This window comes from Cynoglossus semilaevis, chromosome 11, assembly GCF_000523025.1.
Source record: "Cynoglossus semilaevis isolate Cse_v1.0 chromosome 11, Cse_v1.0, whole genome shotgun sequence".
In the NCBI taxonomy this organism is placed as follows: Eukaryota; Metazoa; Chordata; class Actinopteri; order Pleuronectiformes; family Cynoglossidae; genus Cynoglossus; species Cynoglossus semilaevis.
Genome location: NC_024317.1, coordinates 1,299,144 through 1,313,338, shown reverse-complemented (window position 1 = coordinate 1,313,338; position 14,195 = coordinate 1,299,144). Strand labels below are relative to the sequence as shown.

General features: G+C 40.6%; 2 protein-coding genes across 2 annotated transcripts in view; one reads left to right on the top strand and one right to left on the bottom strand.

Moving 5' to 3' along the window:
* tex264b (testis expressed 264, ER-phagy receptor b) overlaps positions 1-12,056 on the bottom strand; it is a 42,671-nt gene extending 30,615 nt beyond the window's left edge. The window contains exons 1-2 of the mRNA XM_008319691.3: positions 11,609-12,056; positions 7,456-7,683 (exon numbers count right to left, since the gene is read on the bottom strand). Coding sequence (XP_008317913.1) covers positions 7,456-7,683; positions 11,609-11,866 — 486 coding nt within the window. The 5' untranslated portion in view covers positions 11,867-12,056. The remainder of the gene's footprint in view (positions 1-7,455; positions 7,684-11,608) is intronic.
* Positions 12,057-12,583: 527 nt separating this feature from the next.
* On the top strand, positions 12,584-13,704 carry LOC103385723 (glutathione peroxidase 1). The gene is made up of 2 exons (XM_074559995.1): positions 12,584-12,940; positions 13,042-13,704. The coding sequence occupies exons 1-2, from the start codon at positions 12,716-12,718 to the stop codon at positions 13,390-13,392; spliced, it is 576 nt and encodes a 191-aa protein (XP_074416096.1). The 5' UTR covers positions 12,584-12,715; the 3' UTR covers positions 13,393-13,704.
* Positions 13,705-14,195: the final 491 nt, after the last annotated feature.

Here is a 14,195-nt window from a genome sequence, read left to right as displayed (position 1 = left end):
AGTTCAACACAACAGGTTAAAAAAAAAGAGTTTTATCTTTTTTTAAATTAAGAAAGTGAACAGTGTGTCCTCCAGGCAACACACACACACACGTGTGTTTTTTTTATTATTTGTTTGTTTGTTTGTTTACCCGCAAGAATTTATTTTTCATTTAGATGTTCTGACAGTGCGTCTCATTAAAGATGAGTAAAAAATAAATCTATTTTGGTTGTTTTTTTTTTGTCTTAAATCAACACAGCAGTGTGTTCTACTTCTCCTCCTGCCTTGTACTGTGTCGTACTCTGAGGAAGTGACTGTGGCGACAGTGAACAATGGGGTAAAACAGGATGGAAGCCACAGTTTTACTGCAGTACAACTCAGTGGTCGTGGAACTGAAGTTTTCTAGAACCTTCTAGAACCCAGTGACTGAACAGATGAGGAGTTTTTTCTTCTTCTTCTGGAGCTGGAGGCCGTTTCCCTCCACGGTGAGGAGAGGATTACAGGAGGTGCAGTTCTCCTCCTGACCTTTTTTTGTTGTTGTCTTCATGTCATTTTATAACCCTGAACCTGAACAGAAGGGAATTTTAAAATGTTCCAAAGGGCTGAGGGGCATAATGAGAGACAGAAGGAACAATTCAGACGTCAGTCAAACAACCGCGACTTACTGAGGCCTGACAAATGAACAGGGGCTGTTCAAAAGTCACTCAGCTGAATAACGACGTTAAGTCCTAAGCCTCTTTCTCTATTTTATCTTTCTCATTTTCTTAGGTCATTTTCTCACTGAAGTCTTAATCCCCGCCACCTTGGTTAGGTGTTCCCCACTCTGTGGTTGTACTTGAATGATTCACCACGGCCCCTGGGACGGCGTCTCACAAAACCCCTCAACAGGGCACCGGGGCAGAGTCAGTTCATTTCCATATTAACAGAGTGGAGAGAACGAGTGGGTTTTTACAAATGTAATAAGTTATAACAGCAAACCATTTGTCAATCATATAAAAGAGTGCGTCGACGTCTGTGGCGTTTAAATCGTCCAGATAAAATTACAAACGGCAGCAGGTTCCACGTGGAGGTTTTTCAAACTTCTACTGTTTGTTTTCCCACTGCAGGAACAGCTTTTTTTTTTTATTCCTTCAATAAGTTCTCCATGCTGCTCTGAAAAACTGAAACATTTGACTTGTTTTCCTGGGAGACCTGTGTGTTATTGCGGCTTCAGCGCAGGCAGCAGCTAATAAGACAGCACTGTAGGTGCAGCAAAACGCTGGGTTTGAAGGAGTTTTCTTCCAGTCAACGCGGCTCGACTACATCTCGTTATTGGTGGAGACTCTGCAGCTATTTTCATTTCTGTCTTTGTTTGACGCCAACACTTCACGGCACAGCGCTGTGTGCAGAAGTGACATTAAAGAAGACGGGACGCATCGTTTACGTTTTTGCTTAAGTGATTGATTATTTTGCCGTCGGCACAAAACGATTTGTTCCATATCTAAAAATAATGACGTTTCTTGTATTGTACTCACGCCCCGTCGCCTGATTTTGATTCAGGGCGACAGAGCGACCGAGAGTAAAGTTTAAATCAGATCAATCATATGTAGATGTGACATTAAGAGTAGATTCCCAGCAGCTGAATGATGAAAGTCGTGCCTCGGTCCACGGAGCTTCAGGGAATACTGGTGTGTAAGCTTCTGATGCAACACAGTTAATAAAGGGCTCTTGATTATGTTGCGCAATAATGTAAATAAGTTTGCAAGATTTAAAATACATGGCTTCAGAGGTTTTTTATTTTTTTTATTTTTCGTACCGTTTCAGAAGAACAAAGGAGGTCTGTGCAGTGGAGAAACTGTAGCAAATTATTTTGTTTTAATCACTGCATGAACGGTGGAGCAGGCAGGAGGAAGGTCGCTTCAGGCCCTTGGTTTGCCCCCCCTCCTCCCCTCCCCTATACTGCCCCCCCCTCCCTCCGTCTGTGTATTTTTTTTCCTTCGCTTATTTTTCCTCCAGCTTTCTCCCACAGTCCAAAGAAATGCAGATTAGTCCAATTAGGCTTTGATTGGAGACTTTAAATTAAATTGCCTGTGGACGCATGTGGAAGTGCAGGACAATGGCGTCTTGTCTGCGTCTGCGTCTATAGGTCGGAGGTCCGTGCAGCACGGCACTGAGGGCAGAGGAGGGTGAAAAATAATAAAATAACAAAATGACATATTGAAGTGATGTGACGCAGCGCGTCTGAACCAAATCATCCGACGTCGTGGTTTGCCGCGGGGAGCCTTCAGTAATATCCCTGAAATAGAAAACTCTTTTTTTCTAGGTACGGCGTTATTGAAGAATCTCTTTCATCTTCCCTCATCATTAGGGGTCAGCGCGGCCCATAATCTGCATAACCACACTGGCACGGCGTTCACGCCACTGCACGCCCGGAACCACGGGTACACAAACATAAATATGAATAAAAACATATATTCACTAAACATTTTTGTCTTTGAACACCATCGTCTGCTCTACTGTAGTCAGGCTACGACGTTAGCCTACGTTAGCCTTCTTAGCTAACTTTAGCCCCAGGACTGAGGTGATATTTTCTCACAACTAAGTTTTTGTCTTTAAATAAAAACAAGCCTAACAATGTGGTTTTGTCTTCCACCAAACTTTCTTGCGCTCTGACGTCACTGCCAAACTAAATCTAGGCGCATTACTGCCACCTACTGGTCTGGAGGGCGCGCAGACACACATTCAGTCGTCTGAAATGAATTCATGGAACTGAGCGCCAGGTTGTTTTTCTGTGACAAATCCAACTGCTTCAGTCCAAAGACAGCGGTACAATGGAGGTTGCACTGGTCTTTTTCCCGAGCCCATCCCACTTGACCCTACGTGACCTCCCTGCTCTCAGACAGTTTTCCCACCGAACCCCGTTGGAATTCTAACGTGGATGTTTGTGGGTTGAAGTGAACAGTTAGAAGCTCAAACACCGGGGAGGTTTTCACGCTAAAATATTTAAAATGAATTTGAGAATTATTTAAAAATCATCAGAAAATATTCACTGGACCCAAAGCGGGGTTGTTTAGGTGTCACGGTGTTAGGACTTTTGATGGTCCTGGAGTCTCCCCCTGGTGGAGTGTGATTCTCTCCAAGGTCAGCTGAGATTAGCTCCAAATAGTGATTACGATTCAATTCCAAGAAACAGGGCCTTCATTGTAACTGCTATTGTTCAGAGGTTCAGAGACTAAACGGGAAGAGTCCAATTTTTCTAGTCAGCTTCATTAAGAATAATAAGCTCATCAGAGCAGTTTAAGACTGGCACCTGTATTTCTACTGTAATTCCCCAGACTTGATGAGCAGTCACAGCCACTATACAACACAGATTTGCAATTCAGTCTCCATCACATACCATCGTCCGCAGCAGCGTGGAGGTAAGTGTCTGAACAGAGACAGATCTGCATGTAGATGAGAGGAGCCTGAGGTCGAATCCCTGACCTTCCAGTTGGCAGATAAAAGAACAGGATCAACTGCAGCTTTAATGCATAATTATCAAAGCACAGATATGATGGCAGCTTTAATGCATAATTATCAAAGCACATTTACAGCACAGATATGATGGTTTTAATTTAAAGAACGCAGCCACGGTGCACGTACGTGGTTTTTGTTGAAAGGTCAGACTTTTGTGGCTTAAAGTAAAAGACACAGCGTGGCGTGTCGGAGAACAATGCTCTGCAAAGAGCGCAGCAAACCTCAGGATCGAAGACATGTGTGGCACACATTGGGAATTTTTTGAGTTTCTGTCAAGCAGAGGCTCATTAATGTCAGCTAGAACAGAACTTAGGAGTTTGCCTATCAATAAGTCTAACGGCACGGTCTGATTCCTGCTCCTCATTAGTGTCAGAAGAAAAGAAAATACCAGAAGTGTGTGAATGCCTGACTTCAGAAAAAAAAAACTACAAGAAGTTGAAAAACAAATATTAGATTGTCATGAAATTCACAAAGTATTATTATCAATTATAAGAGTATATTCTAATCTCCTGCTCCTTTGCAGCTGTGGCCAGAATATGAAACACTGTGACCTTTTCTGACCTGTCAGACTGCACATCAATTAAAAGGGTTGCGTGTTTAACAGGCGTGCAGCAGAACTCTGATGTTCGGCATCACTTCATTTTTCTCCGAATCGGATAAGAATGAAGATAAATGCAGGATCTTATCTTTAAATATTTAATCTTCTTCACTGGGGGAGCTGAGCGCTGATTTCACCGTGAGTGTCGTTCGCTCAAAAACAAACAAGAGAAAAGCACGTTTTAATATTCATCCCAGAACTTCTGCACTGGCAAGGAACCATAGTGCCCTCGAGCAAACAAATGTTCCATCGTCTGACTTGCACAAACCTTTGGATCTCAGTGAATGTCAGCCATATTATCCTCCTCCTCCAATACATCCAGGAGGTCTGGTCCACATGCTTGAGTCAAATCTCAAGACACCATGGTGTCCGTGGCGTAGACCGCAGCTAAAAAGCCACGGCACAGAAGAGAAACACCGGGGCCAATCAATGGTCCGTCTGGGCAAATATCAGATCTGACCATGGGGCAGCAACTCAAAGTGTGTGACAGGCAGAAATCACTCTGCCATGCCAGGCGGAGCACGCTAAATGCTGATGAGCTTGTTTGAAAAGGTCTCACCACTCGGGACATCAGAAGTGTCAGCTATCATCAGCATACATTATTCACAGAACCACGGCCGTTTAGAACGAGTGCGAGCGCCAAACGGTGTCTGTCGACGGAGGCCACGGCCGGCAGAAAGAAAAAGAAGAAAAAGAATCACTGAGATCTCTGCAGTTTAATGCCCTCTGCTTTGATGGATTCACCACTGGATGGAAATATTTACCAGAAAAGAAAAAAGGAAAAAAATGAAGATATTATTTCTCTACCAATATTTGTTTAACTTAAATATTATGTAGATTTTGAAGGAACATTTTCACCATTTTACTCCCGATATGTTTTCCTTTACATTTGTCCTTTAAGTGTTTTCACTGCTGCTGCTTCTAGGCTTCATGATGAAGGAATTCTAGAGATTCAAACTTGACAAGACTCAGGTTTATGACTGATTTATACAACATCAAAATAAAGAGCCCGTGGATTGATGTTGACAGTCGGACAACAATAAATGATTTGTTATTCTGTCAAGTGTCAGTAAACAGAGAGTGATTAAACGTAGATATCACAGTACAGTATATGTTTCCACCTGTTTAAATCATTGAATAAAAGGAAAGTCAATCACTGTGAGAATCGATTTTTCTCGGGGCAGTTTTTCTGTCTGGTCGTCTTTCCTCTAAATTGTCATGGAAATGAATTCCAAAATGTTGTTAGGATTCAATTCTCAGCCTTCATGCAGCTATTCCAAGAAACAGGAAGAGGTGCATTGTGGGTGAATAATGCAACAGAACCAGCCGGCAGGAGGTAGGTAACAAGGTACTGGAAAAACACTGAAGTGAATTCTGATGTGAACTACAGTCCACGCTGTTGTTGCACAGATGGGTTTGATTCTGGAAGATTCTCCAGGACAGAACGGCCACAAAACCAAAGAGCAATGAGGTCCAAATGATGATTTTGTCAATTCAATTTTGAGTTATACATTTGTAATTTATTTAAAACATTTTTCTGTTATAAAGATGTGATTTGATATTTGTCATTTGTTCCAGCGATAAACAGAAATAACACATGTTAAAATGTTGGTTTATCTTAATTAATCTGCAGCTATCCTTTAATTAATCAAAGTAAATATTTTGAATCAGTCGACAGTTCAACTAACTCTACATTGATATTTGTTTATATTATACAGTACTTTCATGTTTTACTGGTTTACTGTAATTCCTTGTAGTATTTTTGCTAATTTTAGGTTTTAATTATTAACTTGATTAACGTCTTCCTGATGTCTGTGGGTAAATATTATTGAATAAAAAAATCTAAAGATGGAAACACACTACAGTGTTCGACCAGTTCAGGTACCTGCTGATATTTGTCTCTGTGTTCCAGCAAAGTACAGGAAAAAAAGAAGAAGAAAAGGTTTTTGTCATTTATATGTTGATTTATCTCATTTAAACATGAATAATTATGATTGATCCCCAGCTACCCTTTAAATAATCAGATTTAGAATTTTACCAATTTGTCAGCACTAGTTATCATCCAGGTTATTAGTTAGTTATCATCCTGAAGTACCGTCCTTCACCAGCAGACGGTCGTACGGTGAGAACGTACAAGACTTCAATAACGGCACGGCAACTAAAGAGGCGTTCAGGACGGATTTCCAGTCAGGGTGAATGAAGACTGAAGCTCTGATGAGTGTGAGAGCTGACCTTACAGACAGGCTAAGTTCCACTGGAGCACAGCCAGGATTTAACAGCGTCCAAACAGATGGTGGAGGAAGCCAGAAAAGGACACACAAACGTATTCTTCCAGCAGAGGCAGAGTGAGTGAGACAGCCTGTGGTGCTGCCACCTGTTTCACTGCACTGCATAATTAAACCATATCTGCCTAAAGTCTGCCCGTCGCAATGACTCACTTTCCCAGCAACCCCAGAGCCTTAGGAAGCATCCATCACCACGATCCAAAGGAAGCCAAAGAGGTTTTTCTTGTTTTCCCTCTTTTGTCCTAAAGTTCAGTCCACATCGTGTTTCCATCCATCACTCTCTTCCTGATGTATGAGCTACGATGTGTTTACTTAACCCGTGAGGCGACGCCACACAGAGAAAAGAAAAGGAAAAGGTTTTCACAAATGACATTTCCTCTTCCAGAAGACTGAAGACGCACGGAGTGACTCAGACATGCACGTGACAATCCTACAGTTATATATTGATAATGTACCTGCAGACAGGTTCAGTCTGTCACACATCACAACCCCATCACTAAAATAATAAGTTGCAGACGGCGACTCGCATCAGTTATTTATTTCCCCAGCTGATTTTTCCAGAAGGAAATCAAATCAGAGAAATAAAATGTGAAAACATGAGGAGGATGATCCCGGCTGTCATCAAACAGAAACCCCCACAGTGTGTTAACGTGTGCAGCCAAGACTCTTCGCAGGTGGTACTGCAGTGTTTCACAACCTTTTTTGAACCAGGACAAAATATCTTACGTTAGAAAAACCCCATGAAGCGAACATCACCAAACAAAGATGTCACAAGAAGTATATGTAATAAAACACTTGTATCAATGTGAAACCTAGGCCTGTTTAGTTGAACATGATGCTGATGCATTCGCAGGAATTGAAGAAAGACACACAACAAGAAGAGTAGGCCTGTGACGATAACACATTTTTGCTGGATGATATATCCACACACACCGTTCCTCGTGCAACCCAATCAGGGATTTGGGGACTAGATGGTACAGATCTCAGAACCTTCTGGTGTCAGGAAGGAACACCGCTATAGCCTGAAGTCTATCATGACTGTGATATCAAAATAAAAGTGATACAATATGCTGCTGTGAGTCCGCGGACGCATCATACCTTGATGTAGTGCTGGAGCCTCGGGTATACTCTCTTCACTCTCAGGAGAAGCGAGAAAAACGTTGTGTGTGGTAGAGAGGTAGCAGCAGTGACCACGTGTGTGACTTCAGGAAAGGAGAAAACACCGAAGCCAGATGTTTCATAGCGTTTCAGGAGCTCCTGGTCGGCCGGCGTCTCCCCCTCACTCAGAACGCTGCCGACGGCACAGCGACAGAGCGGTCCGGTCACCTGAGAACAAGGAGACAGAAATTATGATCATGAAATATATTCTGTACTGTTCTCTCTAAGTCTCAAAACTTCGAGGGATTTTAAATGTTAATTTGACTTTCGCTTTGACAGGTTATTTGAAAACAAGAAATATGGGGTAAACACATTAAAACTCCAACTGCCTCCTCCATCCAACGAGAGAAAAGCGATAATGAGGTTTACACCATTAACACAGACTGCAGAGGGCGACACACATTAAAATGATACCTCGTGTGATGTCAGCCAGGTATGAAGGTCGAGGAGGAAATGCTGTCATTAAGACGAGCTATAATTGGAGCATTTGGCAGGGCAACAATTATTATATTTTTGTAGCCTTCACCACAGCGCCCATTAAAAACAAGAAACATACCAGACTGTTTTTTCCCTTTTGTGCTGAGCTAAGCACCACTCAAGGCTCCTGTAATAAACAAGCCAGAATTCTCAGCTTTGTTCATAAATCTACCATCGCGGCTCTTCAAGAAGAAGCAGTGTGACAGATAAGACCCGTTTCCTCCACTCCTCTTAATCATCTGACCAAGCTCTGCAGAGTAAAAAAAAAAGGTTTTTTTTTCTTCTAATCATCAGACAGACTGAGCAAGCTGCTTACATCTGCATATATTTAGCCGTCTGGATCTAAAATTTATTTGATTTCAGAAGATAAAAAAGATCATTATTCTAACAAATGCAGCGATCTTCCCCGTGTTTATATATCAGGGTTCATCCCAGAGCATTTCCCTTGATCTTAAAGAGTAATTCTTACATACTGTAGGAGAAAATTCATCTCACAAACATGTACCTAAATATACCTATTAATATATATCAAGTAAATATATATATATGTCTCTATCTATAAGACACATTAATAGTCAATACAACAAGTTTAAAGTGACTAATAGTGATGTAACGATGCATCGTGAATCGATTAGAAATGGATACAAATCTGTGACAGTTTGGAACGGTCGAAATAAAAAACGAATCAAGTCAAATCAATGTTACGTGTCAAGTTCACCGAACAGAAATTTCAAGAAATCCTAAAACCTTATTCTAAAAGAGACAGAACGTGGAGGTTCTCCGACCTCACGTTGTGTTAAAATACTATGGATGCAGAAACTCAATAATGTCTCACAAACAAACTCCCCTCATTTAATGTCTGAAATAAATTGCCAGTCAGAATCAATAACTGGGTCGGAAAAAAAAAAGCAAGGCTGCCAGTGAAGTTAAATAAATAAGACTTAAAAACATGTTAGTAAGATTTAAATCAAATAGAGCTGGTGGTTTTGTACATCTTGTTATTTACTGGACCTCGTTCTCAACACCGTGAGCACATGTGGGAATTGTCTGGGTATTATTGACATTTCCAGAGCTTTGGAGCTTCAAACACTGAAACTCCGACCCCAGTGTATTTATTATCAGAGGACTGCAAGTGGTCCACAGAAAAGAGGAGGATTTGACACGGCGTTCGTCTCCCTGCACCTATCAGGACATACGTGCACTTTCTTTTGATGTTTCTTCAATACAATAACAGCTCATCTGGAGCAGGTTCTGAAATTCAATTAAAGGAAATGTTTCTGCGGGTCTCTGCAGCGCACCGTGTGAACTCGCTTTGTTAAGGAATCGGGGAGAGAAGCGAGGCATCTGTACGCGAGCACACGCAGTATCTTTAATCCATAAGAGACATCACCAGATAAAACTTCCATCTATAACTTTGGGAAAGGAAATTTCTACTCGGATTTTCTGCTATTTCATCATTTAGCACTTGTACAAGGACCAACCCTTAGACTGAGGTTCACTTTTTTTCCCCCTCTTTTTCCAGCAGCTGCAGTGCAACTTGACTTCATAAAATTCAAATCCAACAGAAAAGAAAATCACCACCGTCCAATTATCACTCAGTTTCAATTTCACCATCCTTGTTGTAATGACCACATGACCTGGCTCTTTTAATATAAGTTAAAATATAAATAAAAAATAAATCTGCACCCATACTCAGTCCATCTGACGTTAAGGCGCCTTTTATGGGCACAGTGGATCATTAAAAACCCGCAGGTTTGGAAACTAGTGAGGCTGGAGGAGGCACGTTGAGTGGGGCTCCGAAAATTTGTGTTGGTCCTTTGAAGGATACAGACAGCGCTGCTCCAGCAAGGTATCCATGGCAACCACCTTAGAACCAAATCTGGTCCTGTTGAGGTCTTTTGTTTCTCAGGAGGAAGTGATTAAAGGAGGTAAAAGTGAAAACTCAAGAACAGAGGAACAGTCTGTAGCCATGCTGACGCAGATCCTCTGTCAGCTGAAACTTTTGTAGAAAGAGAAAACTGAACTCTCACAGCACATATCAGCGGACAGTCTCTCATTTTCAGCCACCAAATACCAGTCGTACCATTGAGAGCACTCTGGGGCTCCTGGTGCCGGGGCTGAATGGCTTCCTGAGGCTCCAACACTAATGAGCCGAGATCATTACGCCAATTATTTTACCTTAGATCAGGACTTGGCTGTGACTGTGCAGAGGAACTGGGACCCTCTGCTGGACTAATTGCCAGCTTGGAAAACAGATGACGAACACAACAATAGGATTCTGAAGCAGAGCTGGGAAGGAACACTTTCTGACCTCTAGTTGCGGTGCATTAAGCTGCAGCAGGTGTAAACCACTGCTGCTCTGCCATGATGTACAGCTTACAGTCAGTGTGAAAACAGAATGAGTTCTAAATGAATCAAAGCCCGGACGCTTCTGCCACAAACTAAATCTTTTTCACATTTAACAAATTTAATCAAGTTTAAAATTGAACACTCTCTGGTCTCTCTTTCTTTCTTATATAACTATGATTCACACACAGACATTAAATTATCATGAATCCCATTCCTACTTTTTTAACACTTTTGGCAAAATGTGCTAAAAAACAACTCATAATAAAAAGAAACGTGATGTCAGGAATGGCACAGCAGGTCTTTGGAGACCCTGTAGAGTCAGCAGATTCAGGTTTCAAGAAAATAGTTCTATCATGTATCTGCTTATTAAGAAACAGGCGACTTCGTGCAGGCAACAGACAGAAGAGTGAGAAAACACCACATGGTGAAATCTAATCCACCTTCTGTTTTACCAGTCCTGGTATAACAACTTTAATCAAACTGATAAAAAATGTGCGAGGAGTGTTTCCCCACCTGACTAGAGCTCTTATTGAAACGCCAAAAGACTTAAATTTATTTCAATCAAATAAAATTTCAGGCTGCACATTGTTTACACGACTAGATGTATTTCTTTAAATACTGATTCATGGAACATTTCCATTCTCCCATCGGCATTGTTGTTACAACTGTTTGCTCTCTTCAAAAAAAAAAAAAAACGTTGTTGGTTTATCTGATTTATGCTGTATTACACTGTTGTGAAGGCTAATAAAAACATGAGGCTTTATTTAAAAACTAATTAATTTTAAAACTGGAATATGAAAGAGTTGAACAAACTAAAAACAACAGTTAGAGTCTGGTTGAGGTTTTACTGCCTGCAGAGTGACGACAGAGTACATCTGAACATAATACCATTATTGTAACGTGAGACTTACTCTGTGTTTTCTTCTATTGCACTGTATTTAAACTGCATAAGCAGCATATGGCATAGTAGTTAAAGACCCTGGGTTACTGGTGCAAATTCCGGCCCTGACAGTACTCTTGAACAAGCACTGACACTTTAAATATCAAAACAAACTGGGGGGATACATGATTAAGATCAACATTTCCTTCCGCTCGACTGGAAGCGCCTGTCTTGGTTGAGCTGAATGACATTACCGCCATCTAGTGGTCACCATTATACAAAAGTTATGAAAAGTTACCTGATACTAAATCAAAATAGTTAATAATGTGGGGGCAATGCAGTATTTTGAGGAGGGGAGTATATAACGTGATGTGTGTCGAGTTTTACCTTTTGGGGATCATCGTAAAAGACGTAAATACACGGCAGCTTTGGTCCAATACTGAGAGACTCCCGTGATATTTTCTCACAGTCTCTGTATGGTCCCTCGTTGTACTTGTAGGCGAAGAGGATCTTCTTTATGGGAGGAGAACCGGCGACCACGGTAATGGCTGAGAGGAGTCCAGAGTAGAGGCAAATATAAGCAGCAACTAGCAACAGACTGGTGATGGTGGCCACACACAGGCAGAGCCACTCTGACATTATCATACAAATCAACAGATAAATTAACACGGGGAGAGCCGGCAGACTTTCTCAACTTCATTGAGAAAGTCAACGCTTTTGGCCTACTTTTAAAACGGGTTGTGATTTACTTTACGAGACGTTCATTTCGACTTTTTACATTAGCGAATGAACAACAAAGATTAGACGTGTGGCGTTACTTCCTGGAATGTACCATTAAACCCACTAAAGAGAGGGGTAGACCGCTCTGGAAAAGTTCAGATTTTTCTTGTTTTCTTTTTTTAATGTAATGTTTTACTGCTGTTTTGTAGTGAAAGTGACTCATTGGTTAAAATTAAAACATATATAATTAACATAAAGGCACGAAGCGGTACTTTCTGGAATGTACCATTAATACCAAGAAGAAAGTGGGTGGTAGCGAGAAGTCGTTCAAACAACACATTTTAAATACCTCTTGTAAATGTTTTACACTTATTATTATTATTATTATTATTATTGTTGTTGTTTGTATAAAAATCTTATTTATGAACCATTATGGACAGAAAAGTCAGTCGAATATTTAAAAGGTCCGAGTGAAATATGATTTTACAATGTGTTCATGATGCAATTTGTTCAAAAACATTGTTATTTGTTAAGCAATAAGAGAAAGAAAAAACACATGAGATGAACTTTGAACCATGTCCATTCGAAGCAACCAATGAAAACACTCGGTGAATCGTCCTCGGCCTTGAGAGCTATGTTATTCCGTTCAAGACCCGCCCCGTGAAGGAGGTGAAGGCTAGGCTAGTTCTAACTTCCTAGATTAAACACAAGGACTGGCTTTCCTGGTAGACTGTGTTTCCCTGGTTGTCAGAAGGTCATCGTGAATTGAAGATAATGGCAGGTAATGTGAGGAGATTTTACAAGATGACAGCGAAGCTGTTGTCCGGAGATGTCTTCAGCTTCGAGCGGCTGAGGGGGAAAGTTGTTCTCATTGAAAATGTGGCGACTCTCTGAGGAACAACCACCAGGGATTACACTCAGATGAACGAGCTCCACAGTCGTTACTCCGACAAGGGACTTGTTGTTCTGGGTGTTCCCTGCAATCAGTTTGGACATCAGGTATGACCTTAAACATGTGAGAAGGTGGTGCACATGGGTGCAGTAAGGCTTGTTACGTAACGTATGGATTGAATGAATCTGTCTTTTGTTTTACAAAACAGGAGAATTCCAAAAACAGTGAAATCCCTAAACTCCTGAAGTACGTCCGTCCTGGAAATGGCTTTGAACCTAAGTTTAATCTCCTTAAGAAGATGGAGGTCAATGGAAAAGATGCAGACCCTCTGTTTGTCTATCTTAAAGAAAAGCTCCCATTTCCCATTGATGAATCGATGGCTCTCATGAATGACCCAAAGTCCATCATTTGGAGTCCTGTCTGCAGGAATGACATCGCCTGGAACTTTGAGAAGTTCTTGGTCGGCCCTGACGGAGAGCCCTACAAACGCTACAGCAGGATTTTTCTGACCATTGATATTGAGGCAGACATTAAAGAGTTACTCAAAAAGGTCAAGTAAGTTGTGCATTAAAATGGGTTGCATGACAGTGATAGGTTATCAGTTATGAACAAACGGCTGCTCAGATTATCAGTAGACACACTTGGGCAGCATTTGTTAACTGCACATTCAACAGAAAAAAATATGTTTTATTAGATGAATGTTGTTATTCCAGCATCATACACTAGTTGTAAAAGCTGTTTACTGTATGACGGAATTTCTTAAAACATTTTTTGTGAGAGAAGTTTTTGATGAAGATGTAAATGGCTTTTTCACTGTGTATAACATCTTTGTTGGTAAATAACAGATTAATAAACATTTTCCATCACTGAATGAACTGCTGTCATTTGTGCTCAGTGTATAAAACTATTATTATATAAATATAATAAAAAAAACAATGTATAGAATAGGCAATTCAAATATTGTACAAAAATTCACACAGAATTTAGACCAGTACTACATGTTAAAAAGTGGATTTCAATTGTTTTGTTATTGCTGTTGTAATGATTTTGTTCTTTGATAACAATGCCAGCCTCTAAATGGTTTAAAGCTATTTTAAAATTTTAAATGAAATGAAAGAACATAGTATATGTGTATAAAAGTATTTGATTAGATGACCAATGCTTATCATTAAACCCTGACTTGACTGAAAGGAAAACCTGGAGAAATATCTGCCCACTGTAAATAATTGAGGAAGTTTGATATATTTTAACATGTACACTGAATGAAAAGTGTATTACAAAAGTAAAATAATAGGGGTTGGGGGGTATATACATTTTATAACTTTATTCAATAGTGTCCAAGTGTATCACCAAGAGTATCAA